This window comes from Heliconius melpomene, chromosome 21, assembly GCF_056956725.1.
Source record: "Heliconius melpomene rosina isolate 202511_hmr_F chromosome 21, ASM5695672v1, whole genome shotgun sequence".
NCBI lineage: Eukaryota > Metazoa > Arthropoda > Insecta > Lepidoptera > Nymphalidae > Heliconius > Heliconius melpomene.
The window spans coordinates 10,041,641-10,059,587 of record NC_140409.1 but is presented as its reverse complement, the minus strand read 5'-3'; the positions used below and the strand labels follow the sequence as shown (position 1 = coordinate 10,059,587).

At 32.5% G+C, this 17,947-nt stretch overlaps 1 protein-coding gene across 1 annotated transcript; it reads left to right on the top strand.

Moving 5' to 3' along the window:
- Positions 1-15,302: 15,302 nt before the first annotated feature.
- On the top strand, positions 15,303-17,319 carry LOC146527216 (uncharacterized). Its single transcript, XM_085206520.1, has 5 exons — positions 15,303-15,499; positions 15,867-15,997; positions 16,144-16,215; positions 16,510-16,595; positions 17,110-17,319. Exons 1-5 carry the CDS (start codon positions 15,393-15,395, stop codon positions 17,164-17,166), a joined length of 453 nt encoding a protein of 150 aa, XP_085062646.1. The 5' UTR covers positions 15,303-15,392; the 3' UTR covers positions 17,167-17,319.
- The last annotated feature ends 628 nt before the right edge of the window (positions 17,320-17,947 follow it).

Genomic DNA, 17,947 nt, shown 5'->3' with positions numbered 1-17,947 from the left:
AGCTATTAAATTAAACGGTTAGTTGCAACGTGTATTTTCAAAATAATTTGTGAATATATTATCACCTGCTGTAAAAAAATTATAGCAATTAGCACACATTTTGTACGAATTAAATGTTAATTTTATTATTTTTAGTCAAATTCCGAGTGAAATAGAGTTAAGAGATAAAAAACGATAAAAATACTTTTTGCCTATTTAATGTTACTCTCTTTCGAGGAAAGTGTTTCATCTTTAACTTTTTTTGATAATTAAATACTGGTAATAACATTTAAGAGAAGCATAATTTTATATATCTATCGCAATTACGATTTTTCTAAAAACACACAGACAAAAATAAAAAATATCACATTAAGCAATTTAAAATCTAATAAAAAATATGAAAAATGTGGGATGTTGTCTAATATTGGTATACATGTATAAGCTTCTAAAACTTAAATTATTCAATATTTTTCATAATAATTTTTATAAGAGACAAATGGCGTTCTTACGGTAAAGCTCTTTATCACATTGTACGCGGCAATAATCGTTAACACTTAGCTAGTTTATAAATCTGACTTATATATGGTCATTATGAGTTCAAAAGGTTATTTTCATATACAGACTATTCTAGAAAATTTAATATTTAATTAAATTTATATTTTCATTTCTTCGCAATAGTGTCCAGGCAAAGAGCGGCGTTGAGTTTAGGCACTCAGCACGGAGTGTCTTAACACTAGGTTCCCTCTGCCTAGCCTAATGAGTGCGGGATACAGCGTGAAGCTCATTAATTTTGTAATTTTTTTTAACTATTCTAAAAGCTTTAAAGTAATTGAGTCGTATTATTATAATTTTACAATTGTAGTTAACTATTATTATTTTTTGTCTTTAGTATTTTTAGAAGTAAGTATGTGAATTAGAATGGTTTTTACTGTATTTTATGTTAACTTTATTTTATACATCGTTATACAGGGTGAGTCATATTGAACTTTCCGATTTCAATAAGGTGTGTATTAAAAACAAAGCGACATGCAGTAAAAATTATTTTATTGTTTGAAAGCACATAACATGCAGTTTTAATTTAGTTGGTTTTAAAAATGATATCCTGTAAATGTCTACCTCCATTGACCACACACTGCTGAAGCCTTTCCCGGAAGTTGTCCATTACTCGTCGAGTCATATTCAGCGGAATAGCATTGATTTCTTCCGTGATTGCAGCCTTCAGTTCATCGATGGTTCGGGGACGATGCGTGTACACCTTTTCCTTCAGGTAACCCCAGAGAAAGAAATCGCAGGGGGTTAAATCAGGTGATCTCGGCGGCCACCCAACGTCACCTCGCAAAGAAATGAGATGACCGGGAAACATTTGTCGCAGGATTTCCATTGAACGCCTGGATGTATGGGCTGTAGCACCATCTTGTATGGGTGAAATTTAAGGTCTCTATGCAGTATTCTGCGGACACTACTGAAAGATAATCCTAGTGAAGCGGCATGTTTCCGAACAGAACGCCGAGGGGATTGTTGAATTGAAGCCCGCACTCTATCCACGTTTTCCGCTGACGTTGACGTCCTAATTCGGCCTTGTGGTCTTGTTTTTAATGCTGATGATGTTGCTCTAAAATTTGATACCCAATTTCTGATTGTTGGTCCAGTGGGAATGGGATCACGTCGACCAATAGCAAAATGTAAACGGAACGCACGCTATGTTGTGATCACGGAGCCGCCATTTTTAATAAACTCTTCAACTACGAACGCACGATGTTGTCCCGACCAAGCCATTGCTCACACTAAAACTGCATGTCATGGCGCGTCTAATGACACTATCCCCACCCTTCTACTCCTTCCCTTCTTCGTGCAACGTCCTTCCAAAACCGGAAAGTTCAATATGACTCACCCTGTATATAACGTTCATTGTAATCAAAAAAGAATAAGAACTGAAGAAGAATAACTGTTCTTGATATAAAATACAAAGTTAATATTTAAATAATTTAAAGAATATTTTTTATGTCAACTAAATAAATAAAATTTACTACTGTTTTAGCGTACATTACCGTAGCTCGTGGTCACAGGTCCTCAAAATCTAGAAAAGTATTATCATATACTAATTTACATGTAATTAATAGGGTTAACATTACGTTACTTTATACTTATTTCTAACATGATTAGGTTTAAAGATATTTAATTCTCAAAAAAGACTTTACAGTGTGTGTGTGTGTGTAATTAATGTTTACAAATTTAAAAATTGTAAAATTACAATTATAAATAGTCTATACTTAAAAAAAATATTATAACATATAATAAAAAAATATACAATTCTCCATACCAAATTTAATCCCCACTAGAGTCCTACCGTCGCCTCATTCCCATATAAATGAATTAAAACTGAATTAAGTTTAGAGGAGATTAGCCGATTTGGAAGATTATCTGGATGTGTTAAACGTCGTGTCGTAAGGGAGGGTCGGGTTTTGTTTAATTATGGATAGTGCCCCTCCCCCTCCTCCGGTCAAACTGTTGCCGGCATTGAAGTAGGACAGAGCGGAAAAATAATGTCACCTGCGCAAAGTATTTAAGCTTTAGGAGAAACTTCTTTTAAACGACTGTGATCATCTAATTACAATTCAAATAAAGAAAACCTTCACGCTATATCCCACACACATAGAGTTAAGACACTCCGTCTCCCACTCTCCGCCGAATTCCGTAGAAAAGATTCAAAGTAGCAGAATTAGGAAAGCAACATATAAAATTCGATAATAAGCCGTTAGTGTCGTAATCTATTAAGGTGAATAGAAATTTTGTTATGAAAATGGATGAAAATATTTATTAGTACGTACGTTATTATCGATTTTTAGATTTTTTTTTAATGTGCACTAAACAATGTGCAAATTTGAATTATTTAAGTTTATTTACAGTTTGACGCTATCTTTTTCTTCATGCCAGTGGTTAAAGAGAACCTAGTGTTCAGTAGCGAAATTCAATTTCTTACAATAATTAATAGTCCCGAGGGGGAATCGTACCGATAACCTTATTTTCAGTATTACATTATTCCACTACGCCACAATAACCTCATATATAAAAATCGAAAGGTCACTCACTCATCACGAAATCTCAGAAACTACAAGTGCTAGGAATCAAGTGCGAAAAGTTGTTTTTGGAGTCGAAAGTTTGTATGAAACTTCGTTACTGCAAATGCTAGGAGTCTCAAATTTTGCATAGACGTCACTAGGACGTAGTCATGGAGACAGAAATTAATAATAACAGTTCACGCGGGTGAAACCGCGAGCGGGCCGCTAGTTATTAATATATATATAAGAATCGTTAATACCAAATGAGCGAAATAACAAAACAAAAAAGTAAATATTATAGTAGCTAATAGATTACCATTAAGATTTAACATACTTCCCTGTATAACAATCTCGCGTGGGCATCCAGAGAATTATCTCATATTAATTTATTCTAAAAAAACACCCGTTACAATATGAGTTATAAACGCTATTTCATTTCTCTATCTTATATCTATGTATTAGTAGCTCGAATGATAAATCTGAATGTTCGAATCTCCATAGTATTTTTAGGAGACGTCAGGTCGGTTCGACGTTAACAAATTACTATGGCCAAGTTAAACAATATAAACAGTTGCCGTTTAGGTTATCTCCGGAGTTTTCATTTTGGATAAAAGGTACCTCTATCTATCTATCTATCTATTGCTTAAATGTCATTAGAGTTTAGTATTGCTTGTGATAATGTTTGTTTGTTCGTCCATTATATTTTATTAGTTTCGATGTGATGTGAATATCTTGACAAACGAGTAAAAAGTGTACGGAGTGACTTATCATTCCCTATCCTTACACACATATGCAAAGAAAAAGCTTAACGCTACTCCTATATATAGTTTTTAAATTACCTCATATTATTTAGAGACAAATAAAATTATAAGTGTTTATAGTGAAAATAAGAAAAATTATAAGGATTTGACGAATCATCAATTGAATGGGTAGCATACCTATATTTAAAATAATATTATTTAATTTCCCAAACATTCCATAATATTACCCATTTAACCTGTAATTATACATTTTTATATGTAATTTAGTTCCTATAATTCATGAATAGACAAAACCAGGTCACTTAACTAGTGTCGGTATAGCTGGGCGCGGTTGCGACGGTATCTTTTCAGTAGAAGCGATTTGTATTCTTATCTCTATAAGGTTGATAGGTCAGCATCAAGAGTATGCTTCTACTATTGAACGTATCGGTACTTGCACGATTGCGTTATATCTATAGTCTATAGTAGTACTTTTGTATGATGTCATATGCTATTTATATCACAGTATATCATATTTCTAGAATAAATTACAAGCGTGTATTTTATTCTCATCATTATTAAATAATATGAGGCTATTCGTGACGCAGGGGCAATTAGGTGTGACTGTAAATGCCACTGGCTGTGGGTTCAATCCCAACTCGAAGAAATGAAATATTTATTTAATATTTATATATATATCCGCCATTCAACACACTATGCCTTCAGAATTCGGTGGAAAGTGGGGAACGGAGTGTCTTAACACTAGGTTCCCTCTGCCTATCCTGCTGTACGTGGTACAGTTTGAAGCTGATAAAAAAATCAGTATTAAACACATATATTAATCACAACAATAATTACTTTTAATATCATATCAAACATATTTTTAGTTAACTACACTCCACTTTACTTATACTATAGTGACAGTAGTAAGCGACAAATAGTACAAAATAATCTCTGTACGTCGAACGGTTGCCGGTGCATTCCTATTTTCAATACAACCCTGATTTATGGTTGTTGTTGTGGACAAATGATACTAAAAGTAAAATTTTGCCATGTTACTTTTATTTCTAACTTTATCTTAAGTACACTTCTTGTAAAGATAGGCCTATTTTCAAATATATTTTAATAAATTATTATTATTTTACATTACGGATATGTGAGCTACTGTCTTGATATAGATAGATAAACTGAGATTCTGTTAAGTCAGTATTTTCTCTGTCTTACTTTACTGCTTACTTAACGGAGAATTGTGTGTGATATATGAGTGCCTATGGTAATTCTGACCGCATATATAGTGTAGTGGAGATAAAGTAAGTGCTAAGACACTCCGTTCCCCATTTTTCGACCGATTCCGATTTTTGAAGAATTGTGTGTGGCGGAATTTTTCAGAAAAAAGAAAAAGGCAGAAAATTGAAATTGAAAATACCTAGAAGACAATATTTCTCCGCGCATCCATTTCAAATATAAAACAGAGTGAATCAACATATCAAAAGAAACGATCTACACTAGGTACCTACCTTTCTACGCTACACCTAATTAACCTATTTAATTGTGATACTAAATTTGTAACACCTGCTTTAGCAGTTATTAGAGTAATTATTTGCACTTCAATTACGCAAAACAAATTTGTATATTATGTAGATATGTAATTATACTAATTATTAGGGTTTAGTAAAGTATAATACATATTAGGTATTTATTGTACATGGCAAAGCGCGGTGTTTAGTTCCGCCACTCAACACGCAATGCCTTGAGAATTCGGTGGGGAGTGGGGGGTGTCTTTACATTAGCTTCCCAGATTCCCTTTGCCTATTCTGAAGCTAAAGAAACGACATTATATACAAGGTTATTTGATCAAGTTATAAAACAATAAATATATATTTATTTATTGTATACAATTACTATTACAGTGTGTTAGATTAATATATATAACTACAAAATCATTAAAATATATAAAAGTAATATTGTTTTAATTTAACCACATTATTTTGTTTTAAATGATGAGTTAAGATGACCAGTCTCTTAAAGGCTGCAAGTCCTAAGTCATATTATAAATTCGTGACACATTCTATCTAGATAATGAAGTTATCTTCATCTCCCGAGATGAAACGTTTTGTAATCGGACAGGATTTCTTCTTTCCCTGACTTCTTTGATCACCTTCTTCGTACGAACACTACGTGGACGGCCTGATCTTTTCTGTCACAGACAGAGGAAATTTCATTGTACCCTGGTACACAAATATGAATAATACCAAGAGTAGAGAGAGAAATAGGATTTGGCTCCATACCTACTTTATGTAATGCAATCACAGCTATTCCCTTTATCCAGTTCTCTTTACCCAGTCCATTTTAATATCACAAAATATTTTACAATATATTGGCGCCAAAATAAGAAAATACTCAACATAGACAATCGTACAAAAATGACAGATTCGAAATTTAAAAGTAATATTTTGTTTATTTTTAATTGTAACAATATTTATGGCCAGACTGAGTACCTATAAGTGACCTCAACAAATTTAGTAAATAAAAAAGTTATTTTTTCTTTATATTTATCAAGAAATAAATGACAACAAACTATTGTATTTAATAGGTAGGTATGTACGTAGAATACTGAAGTAATATTATATTTTTTTATTTTTAAGTCGGTTCTTTCACTTGACATTTTGTGTAACAGAATTTACCGTATTTTATTATTTAATAAATAATTAAAAATAATCCTTAAGTCTTATTAAGCTCGTTTAGGTGTTTTTTTTATGCAGTGTTAACACAATAGTCGAGGTAATATTGCATTATTAATGTAAAAATTATTTAAGTACCGTTTCTTTACTTTATGATGACCTCCTCTTACCTAATTAAAAAGAAATGTCATGGATTGTATGAGCATTAATCAACACATTTTATTGTTTTGTCTGGCAGTTTGCAACGATCGTATTTTTAAAGATTACTTGGAGGTTCCGGGTTGAAATTTATATGAATATACAGGTCTACAGTCTCCTGCAACATCCACGAGGTCTCGAAATAAATGATCTTGACAGATAAACAGACAGACAACAATATGATCATATACATATAAGGGTTCCGTTTTTTAAGTAACGTTCCCGTTGACATATAACCACAAAATTAAAACGGAACCCTCGATGGGCGAGACTTGCACTTTACCTGATAACAGACATTTTATGTTAAACATTTTTTAACATAAAATATATATTATTAGAAATATTATTATATAGCAAATCTTATTAAAGACAGAGTAGTAACTGTATAATAAAATTTTAGAACCTACATTTCACTTATAACTAAAACTTGGCAATTATACGTATATTAAATGATAATATAATATATGGTATCATCGAGTTGGGCTGATGATGAAGCCCAAAGGTCGGAAACGACACCCATAATTTTTTCTAGATTAAATTCTAGTCAGTCAGTTAAATTCGTCTAGATATATTCTGTTAATTTGTTTTGGTGATGAGGAATACTATTACAAGGAAATTATGGAACCCTAAGCGTGAATTCAGTTTTTTGAAGATCTAAAGACTATTTTCGTCAACATATAAAAATCACCAAATACTATAAACAAACTTACATTCTCGTATATCTAAAATTATAGTAGGCGGTTGTACAAGTAAAAAATACAATATTTATTTAATGAAATCATATTTCAAGAGAGCAGCAAAACAATTAGACTTCTCAATGATAGGCATATAATTTTGAACAGGATTAGGGTCGTTTAATCTGACAGTGGCGATACCATCAAAAATATAACCAGAACGGCCCACGTAACAAAGTGACGGAGAAACTAAAAGGAAAGCTTTTTATTACTGGCCCTAGTGATTTGTCCGTGCAATCTATCATTCGTAGCATAGAATAATTAGTGTCAACGCGGGCATCCGGTGTCGTCCGCCAACAATACACCATCCAAACAAATCATTAATAATATATATTTCTTTTTAGGTAGAACAGAATGTCTCTACATTCCTTTACTCTGTATTCTTATATGTAATACGTCAGCTTCATGTTGTATTCCACATTCAGCAGGGTAGGCAGAGGGAACATAGTGTTGAGACATTCCGTTTTTTATTAGCTGATAATTGTGGAAAAGTAAAAAAAAAAGTACGTACCACGTGTCTGTAGTGTTTAGTTGACATGAATATAAAAAAAAAGACGCACCGTTCTCTATTTTCCGACGAATTCTGTAGGCATTCCGTCTAAACACCAGAACGAAGAAATGAAAATATAACTAATGCTTCATTTCCTCGAATGGGAATCGAACCCACAACGCCACACTGGTCTCTGACCTAAACATAAGAAAAAAAGAAACAATATTTCTATATTTGTTTTATAATAAGTAGAGATACGTGAACGGAAAGACGGTGTATTACACAGGGTGAATGACCATTGTTTTTGATAAGTATATATTATAATAATAATACGAACATTATACAGCCTATGTCTATGTCGGAATACATTAAACTTGGATATAAGTGTCGGTACAAGCTCACCGCTTCCTTTACATTTTTATGACACAGCCAGTACTGACACCTCTTGTAGAATATTTAATTACATACATGTTTCATTTTTATACGGCGTTCTTTATTAGATATATGAAAAGTGTTTTTTTTTTTTTAAATTATGTTAAATATTGTTAGAATATGTTTTGTTTAGCTTTTGTAATCTGATGTGATTTTTTTCATATGTAGTAATTTACGTAATATTTATTTAGTGAGTAAGCGCTTATTTATTCTAAATTTTATTTAATATATGTTCAATAACATATTCTAGAATTCGGTGGTAAACAGGACATGTCTTAACATTAGGTTTACTCTGCCTACACTACTACATGAAATTAAAAAAAAAAAATTCAAAAACAAAAGAAACTAACAAATAATATTTCCTCTTTAAACTTATGCGCGTGCGTTGCTACTTTACTAAGACCATACCTTACATACATACTTAAACAACTGTAAAACTATTATCAAAGCTTCCAGAGAAGTATTAATTTTCCTAATTATCCTTTGCAAGTCATTACTACCCATATATATATTATATTGTATTTTATGTTTTGTCCGTGTTAAAAACTATTACAGCAACAAGTTAAAACAAGTTAATTAATTTTTGAATGCGTCGCGTACTAACGCTAGTATTCATGTCAGAAAGAAGAATCATCGTTAGAAACTGTCGAGAGCCACTGATTTGTGTAGAGTGAGTGATTGTGTTCTCCGGTGGCGAATGTCGAATGTTCTCGTCTCGTTTAGCTATTATTATATATATATGATAGTTCTTTTCTTTCAGTTTCACTCTACAGTTAGATAGAGGGAATATAGTGTTAAGACATTACACACATGTCGTTTTAATTGCTTGCAGGTTTTTTAAAATATAATTCTGTAATGGGTTTATTTATTTATTTATATTTACAATTTAAAAAAAACACACAAGCAGAAAGAAAATTAACTATATTTTTATATTTATAATTTAGACCGCCTTGGATAAATGTAACAACGTGTCTGTCTTTAAGCAACAATTGTGGGTACGATCCACTCTCGTGGTAATAAATTATTTTTCATTTCTTCCCTCTGGTCTCGTAACCCATGTTAAGTTCTTTTAAAATAAGGTGATGTGTTGGTAACGAAGTGTTTCTAACCTAACCTAACCTGGTGTAGCTTAAGCAGAGCTATAAGAAAAGATTCAAAATTTTCTACCAAATAAAAGGTCATTCATCTCTCAACCAAATAGTACTATAAAATTAAATGATTATAGTAAGAGAAAACATTTAATTATATTATTATTTATATTATAATTATAATTGTGAACTTTAACGATATATTATTTAGTTCTTGCGCGGTTGTTATATTTACGTTTCTAGCCTCACCTGTATAGATATGGTTCGGTGAATCTAATAATTATTGTATCTAATGAAATGAATAATTTCATAAAAAAATTGCTTATATCTTATATCTTTTTATAATTTCTTTAATGATATTATTGAGAAGGCGATCATCAAATGAATATAATTATATAAATTCGTATTGATTACATGAGAAAAAAACATTCTAGTTAGGATTCCCATTGTTATTTAATAAAAAAAAAATAATTGTTATGGCCTAGCTATATAGTTCTATATATGGTATATAAATAGAGGTAAACTAGTGTTAATACACTCCGTTACCCATCGCATTTTCGAGGCATTGGGTGTTTAGATGCGGATTTCAAAGACGCGCTATTACCTTGGTATCATAATTCATTCCCCTAAGCTGGATTCAAACTCAAAACTGACCACACGACGGCGATCTAGTACAGTCTTGATAAAACAAAAATTCATACTATAACCTAAAACTGTTAATTTTGGTCATTCAAAATAACAAAGACAATGGGAAAATCATCTCGCAAGCATTCTCTCCCATGCTAATAAAGAACTCGTTTGTAATTAGCACTGTATATATTATAACAATGTACAAACGTCATAATAAGGAAGTAATGTGTTTTTTTTTAATAAATATTATTAAAAAGAAATAACCTTAACCAACTGCGTTGGTCGAAATAGAGATGGGTTGTGGGGGGCGTTCGTTTGTGTTTGTACTATATGAAAACTACCTTGCAAAGCGATGTATTAGTATTTATTATATTTTATATATTTCTTTATAATACAAAATATGTTAATTTATAATTTAATTTCATCTTCCCTTAGCTTAATAAAATTATAAAACTATATAATAAAAGAAATAGTTAGAAATAAGACGCATTAACTAGCAAAAAAGCGAATCATGTAGAGCAATGAGGTAGAAAATGTAATTAAGGTATTCATTTTCTTTAATACACCATATAAAAAGGTGTAATTAATTATGAAATACCATAGCGCTATAACTTCAGTGGACTATCTTCACAAACGAGGTGTTGGGAAAAATTTGTTTATGCCAAAACTAGAATACATGCTTCTTGCCTAACTTTACAACAGGGTAATTAAGTCTCAATCTCTAATAACAATATTTTTGTAAGTGTTATATTTAAAAGATTCATATCAGTTATGTTTAAAACTTTTAATAAATATAATTGAATAATTAAGTATTAAAACTCATTATGAAACATAAAAATGAGAATAAGTTTGTTTTATAACTTTTTTTCAAATGGTGTAACAGGATTTTTTAATTGAATAACTGTTACCGTTGAGTAAATACTTATATAATTCTACTGTTATTATAGTTTTAGCATTTTGTCTTCATTAAGCACAAATACATTTTAAATATTTAGTTTTATGGCCGTCGTGGCGCAGCGGCACAAGGGTGTGACTGTAACGTGACGGTTGTGGGTTCGATCCCCACTCGAGGAAGTGAGATATTTATTTACGTTTATATTTCCATTTTCTTCGCTCTGATGTCGAGGTAAAGCGCGGCGTTGAGTTCTGCTACTCAACACGCAATGCCTCCAGAATTCGGCAAAAAGTGGGGAACGGAGTATCTTAACAGTAGGTTCCCTCTGCCTACCCTGCTGTGTGCGAGATACGGCGTGAAGCTGATATTTAGTAAAAGTAGTAAGTAGTAGTAAGTAAGTTTAGTATAAATATAAAAGAGGCCAGCCGTTAAGCGTGTGACTGTAAGCGCGATAGTATGTGGGTTCGATTCCCACTTGAAGAAATTAAATATCTAATATGTTCATTTCTTCGTTCTGGTGACGAGACAAAAGCGCGGCGTTAAGTTCCGCCGTTTAACTTTAGAATTTGGCGGATATCGGGGAGTGGAGTGTCCTAACACTAGGCACCCTCTGTCTACTCTATAAGAGTACGGCATGAAACTGAAGAAAAATAATAATCGTCACGAAATCTCAGAAACTACATGTGCTAGGAATCTCAAATTTTGCATAGGAATTACTTATAAGACGTAGGTGCTCGCTAAGACGGGAATTTGCAATATTCGACATCTAAGGGGTTGTTTTTGGGGTTGAAAGTTTGTATGAAACTTCATTACTACAAATTATAGGAGTATCAAATTTTGTATTGACGTCACTTATAGGACGTAGGTACTCATGGAGACAGAAATTAATAATAACGTAGTTCACGCAGGCGAAGCCGCGGGCGGGCCGCTAGTAATAGATAAATCCAAAAATTATAAATAAAACACGACACTGTCGTTTGATCCGCATCCACTCGGTCATAATTAAGACGAGAGTTATTGGCACGATGATGTCATTTGTCCACTACTAAATTATAAAGTGTTAATTTTTGTCGCATATATATTATTATTTCTTTGATCGCGAATATCAAATGAAATCGCCATTTTTCCTCATAAATGCGACTCTACGGGCTGTCGAAAGATATAATGAGGCTACAGTGATGTCTTTCACCTGTGTATTTAACTTTGGGGTAAAAATAAGTTGGCGTTTCGAAGAATAATAACAGTGGAGTCGACTTAAAGATTAAATTTGTCTTCGAGAGCATTTAGAGTAACGGTAAGCGTCAAATTGTCGGATGTTAGATTTTACTTGAATTTAGCTAGTTTTAGCTGTATATAGTAGTAGTAGTAGGTGTGTCTTGTTGTTTTTATAAAGTAACTAGCGGACCCGGACGCGGCTACGCCTGCTTGAAATATAAGAATATAATTTCTATAGAAATATAATTTCAATCTAGATGAAATGCTAAAAGTGACTATTATATTTATTTTCATAAGGATGAATATCAAAATGACGCGGTAACGAACGCGGTCGCGTAGCGACGACGTTTGTTATTAACATGGCAGAATAAATTGCATGTCAAATTAGAAAATATTTTAATTTATTAGAATATATGTATAATGTAATATTATATAGCCTATAGCACTTCTCAAGAATGCAGCTTTCATACAAAACAAATACGAAGTAAATCGATCCAGTAGATCCAGAGATCTTAGCGTTCAAACAAACAAACAAACAAACTCTTCCGCTTTATTATATTAGTATAGATATACTTCTGGCGTGTGTTTACAAGTGTAAATGCTTATTATGTTAAATATAAATTATTATACGATTTATATAGATATCAGGTTTCTTATTTTGTGACGTAAAAATGTTAAATAAAAATGCTGTATTCTGTACATATCAGGGTAGGCAGATAGAACCTGCGAACCATGTTTTAAAACACTGCCTACTTTAAGACACTTCCGTTCTTCACTTTCCGCCTTGCTACCAGAGCGAGGCAAAGAAAATATTAAATCGATTAAAACATGAATAATACAGGTATTGATTTTATAACGCTATCACTGTGCCAGATGTACCACCAGGGTTTGGAAACTTAAGATATTCTACCAAATTCTATTTAAAACAAACACAATTTTTATACGGGCGAACGATATTTTCGGAGCTGTCATCTCAGCTTAAGCACCTAATGAGCCGTCCCTAATATCGTTTGGGTGTTGTCATTTTGGGGGCCTGTTTGTTTTTGTAATTATTATCCGACAGTACATATTTTAAATGCTTTGGGGGTTTCAATCTATTTCTGGGACGTCAGGTTGGTGTTCGGTGACATTTGTTTACATGAAACAGAGTGATTATTATAAATAAGTGGGAAATGTGGTTAGTTAGTATTAAATTTTACGTTTTAAAATAAGTTTAAGCCATACCAATCAACCGTAGTGTTAATAACAATGTCGAGTTTAGATATATTATGTAAACATATGAACTAAGTGTGTGATTGTAAACGCGATTGTTTGTGGGTTCGATCTCCACTACAGGGAATAAAATATTTATTTAAATTTATATTTTCATTTCTTCGCTCTGGTATCGAGGCCAAACCGCAGCGTTAAACTCCGCCACTCAACATGCAATGCTGCCAGAATTCGACTGAAAGTGGGGAACGGAGTGCCTTAACACTAGGTGCCCTCTGTCTATCCTGTTGTGTGCGGGATAAAAGTTAGAGCTGATTTATATTTTATAAGTAAGTACGAAACTAACCATATCACTCTAATAATAATCATAATAAAATTTAAATGAATATAAAATGTTAGCAAAACAAGAGTTACGTTTAATATACGATATTGGAAACCTCGTGTCGGATTTATGCAATATTCGAATGCGAACGAAGCATGTCGCAAGAGGTGCCTCATTACTAAAAACCATTCTTTCATACATTTATTGACCACACTTTGTTCATTTTTAAAGAACTGAGATGAAGTTAAAATATATATAATATTTCATTGGGTGGGAATCGAATCCACAACCGATTCGTTTACAGTTACATTCGTGTCTCCTTGCGTCATGATAGCCTAATTTTTACCTCATAAATTATATTACCTTATCATCAATGGTAAACGGAAGTCTCTTAATCTGGATGGAGTGCCTTAACACTAGGTTATACAGAATACCGAATACATCGTGAAGGTGAAAAAAAAACATTAATCTAAATAAAATCTTTATAAACTATTATATATTGTGCACTGTAATAACAGTAAAATAAATCGGCTCTCTGAGAAACTCTTCTACCAATGTAGGAGCAGCTATAAGTTTTCTTATTATCCTCACTCCTTATTGGTATCTGCCAGTCTGTCAGTCACAAGTTACCACGAGAACCTTTAATTGCTCCTGATTCCTGATATAGAAATAAACCGTGGTCACCGCCATTGTACAGCGCTGACTGAGATTAAATAAGCCTGTGCATTCGTTCCAGGCACTTTAGAATAAGGTATTAGTTTCACGTAATTAAGAGGCAAAAAAATTATATTTGGTCTCACAATATGAAAAATATTTAAATACATTTAGTTACATACTTAGAGGAGGTTCAAGCAGGGACAGTCAAGTCAAATGATACTCTTTTTTTCCTGAATTTCGATATGTAGCTTTTTTTTCGCTTTAGACGGAGACGTAGCTTCGTAGAGTGAGGCTAGTCTTAAAACACTCCGCTCCCCACTTTTCGCCGAATTCTAGAGGCTTTGCCTCGACACCAGGGCGAAGAAATGAAAATATAAATTTAGATAACTATTTCATTTTCATGAATTATTCAATTATTTTATAGAAAATCTTAATAATGTAAAAAAATGTAAATAATGTCATATATTCTTTGTGTACAACACACTTTGTGTACATCTTTATTAACAACTAGCAGACGCGCGCAGCTTCGCTTGCTTATTTATGGGTGAATTCTAATAAACCAAGAAACAAATGTTCAATGAAATATTTCTAAGAGTCTAAATTTCAAATTTGATAAAAATCGGTCGCGATTTAAAGATTTTTTCATAAAAACTTTCAACCCCTTATTTGCACCCTTAGGGGGTGAATTCTAAAAAACTGAAACACGTATTCAATTACATATTTTTAAGAGTCCGAAGTTCAAATTTTATAAAAATCGGTGCCGATTTAAAAAAGACAATTTTTAAATAACTATTTCGTCAGGCTGAATGTTATATAGTCTTCGCTTAATAATTCTTAAATAATCTATAATTTTTTTCTAATGCGTACCTATATTCATTTAGAATCTATGAAAAAAAAAGACAATTAAAGGTAATTTTTAGATGAAGTTCTAAATTTAAATGTGTTACGACGCCATTACGCGTCCTTCCGCCATCTTAGTCCGTGTGTAAAATAACATTGTTATTCAACACAATAATTCACTATTGTCTACAACTTGGTTTATTTAATTGCAAAGATATTAACAATGTTTTACGATATTAGGGTGATGAATAGCGACAGGATGGGGGCTGTGTGGCGAGCAGCACACGGCCTGGACGGCAATACGACTGATGTAAACCTCCAGAGAGTCTGGTATGTTTTTTTAATTTCATGCTGAGTCCCGCATATACCAGGGTACGCAGAGAAACCTAGTGTTTAGACACTCCCAGTAGACGTTCCCATTAAGACACTTCCCCACTTTCCGCTGATTTATATAAACATGTTGAGTGGTGGAAATCAACGCCCCGCTTTGCATCCTTGCCAGGATGAGGAAATGAAAATATAAAATATTTCATTTCTTCGAGTAGGAATCGAACCCACATCCTTCGGAGGCTTGTGACCCTGCACCACGACGACACTTAGATCAATTTGTTAGAGTTTATATAAATTACATATAATTGTATAGACATTATTTTGTATACTTGTGTATTTTAAAATATCGTTTTTTAACTTTTGTTAGCGCACACATATCGAAATGGACTACCGACTACGGAGACCACACCCGGCCGCACGTCTCGCTGCGGGCTGCGTCTGTGCTGGTGAACGGTGCTGCTAGAGTGCTGGACAAAGAATTAGACAATCTACTTGAAGGTAAATAAACTTTTTAAATATAATGCTTCTAGCCTAGCCTAGTATGTGCAGGATTCAAATGCATTCTGAAACTTAAATATTTATCTACGCCTACCTCACAAATGCGCTTTGCACGAACTTGTAATATAACATATCCATTTTCTTAGATTGTGCTGAATTGGCCTCAAAAATGTCCGAGGGGCGAGAGAAAAAGTCAATTAATTCTTCTACAGGTGAAAGTAAGTTTAAATATTTTTTCATCTTTACGCTTTACCACATTTTAAGAGACATAAAAGAAGAAGAACAAGAAGTTCTTTTTTTCGTTTGTTGTGTCTTTCAGAGTGGGGAATTTAAATAATTAATTCTCTCGTGCGTGATTCGAACTCACAACCACCAATGTTTAAAGACGCACCCTTATGCCTCTGCATCACGACTAGCCTCTACAAATTTGTTATTAACATAAAACTGTAACTGATAGTAATTACATTAAATAAACACAGACGTTTATTTGTAAGTAATATTTTCTTTCACAGGTAGAAGAAAAAAATCTAGAGGTGGTAATACTGCGAGTTCTCGGAACCGTCAACGGACGCCATCACCTGAAAGTGATGGAAGTGATGTAAGAAATAAAGAAAATATTTGTATATTAGTTTTTTAAACAGCTGTCTTAAGAAACTGCGTTTTTATCTTTCCCAAATGCATGCGAACTTAAAGTTTTCTTTTCAGAATAATGCAACTTTCAACGCACTTTCTCTATCAGAGCGAGAAAAGAAATAACTTAAATATAATTATTCCTGCAACAGGTTTGAACCCACAATCATTCCATGTTTAGTAAAAGTATAAAAGCTCATATTATTTTTTTCCTATTGAGGAAAAGAACTTGCTTAATTATCTTTATTTTTGACGAGGCAAATCCCTCAATCCCTCTAGAATTCGGCGGAGAGTGGGGCACGGAAGAGTCTTAATAGAAATGGAGTGTCTTAACACTTTGTTCCCAGGTACTCTCTGGCTACCCCGCATTGTGCGGGATATAGCATGAAGCTAAATAAAATAACATTATTTTACAATATACATACCTATATAATTATTTACCCTTGATGTGTGGATAAGACTAAAAATTGTTTTCTTTTCAGTCAACTTCCAACTCAAGACGACTTGATGACGGCGAGACGGACGACGTGTTGCCGTGATTTGATTTATTTGTTACACATAATATAATAAATAATATAATTAACTATATATAATATAATAAATAAATCATATGTGTAATAAATGCCTAATTGATTTCTATTTACATATATACGTACAGAAGTGCCACAATTGATACGTATATATATTAAAATTGCTGTTTTGAAAAATAAATTTTCTTTTTTTCTATTTATTTTCTTTAATTTTCCTTTATCTCATGTTTCTAACATAAGGAGAAAATGGAGACAATAAATCATTTAAACTGTGAGGACTGTGTCTTTGTAAATAAGACTAACATTCGCCTGTGGTTTCGTCTGTATTAAGATGACTTTTGTATCAATCACAACATATTCAAAATGCCTAAATAAGTTATATCTTAGTACAGTAAGTTACTTTGAGATGATTATGTATAGGCTATAGCTTTCTCCGATAAATGGACTATTTAACACAAACGTTTTTTCCACTCTAAATTAGTATCTATATTAGCACATCAACCAAACAAACTCTTCAGTTACATAATTCTATAGTACGAATAGACTAGCTAACTATTTTTAACTAGCAGACCCGCGAACTTCGTATCGCCTAACAGTCGATTCGTTTTGTTAATATGTATTCTGCTATTCGCGACACCGGGTCAGCTAGTAAGATAAAAAAAAAAAAGAAAGTTGATAAGTTAACAATTATATAATGTCAAAATAAAAATTTAAATCACTTTAAATTCTTGTAATATTCATTAAAAATGACAATAAAAATAACAATTTCCGATATCTTATTATGATACCT

Bases quoted from the DNA above. Each gene is read 5' to 3' on its own strand.
- LOC146527216 (XM_085206520.1), top strand. From the start codon at position 15,393: ATGTTTTACGATATTAGGGTGATGAATAGCGACAGGATGGGGGCTGTG. The intron at 15,500-15,866 runs GTATGTTTTTTT...AACTTTTGTTAG, and splicing joins GTAAACCTCCAGAGAGTCTG to CGCACACATATCGAAATGGA. The intron at 16,216-16,509 runs GTAAGTTTAAAT...TTTCTTTCACAG, and splicing joins TAATTCTTCTACAGGTGAAA to GTAGAAGAAAAAAATCTAGA.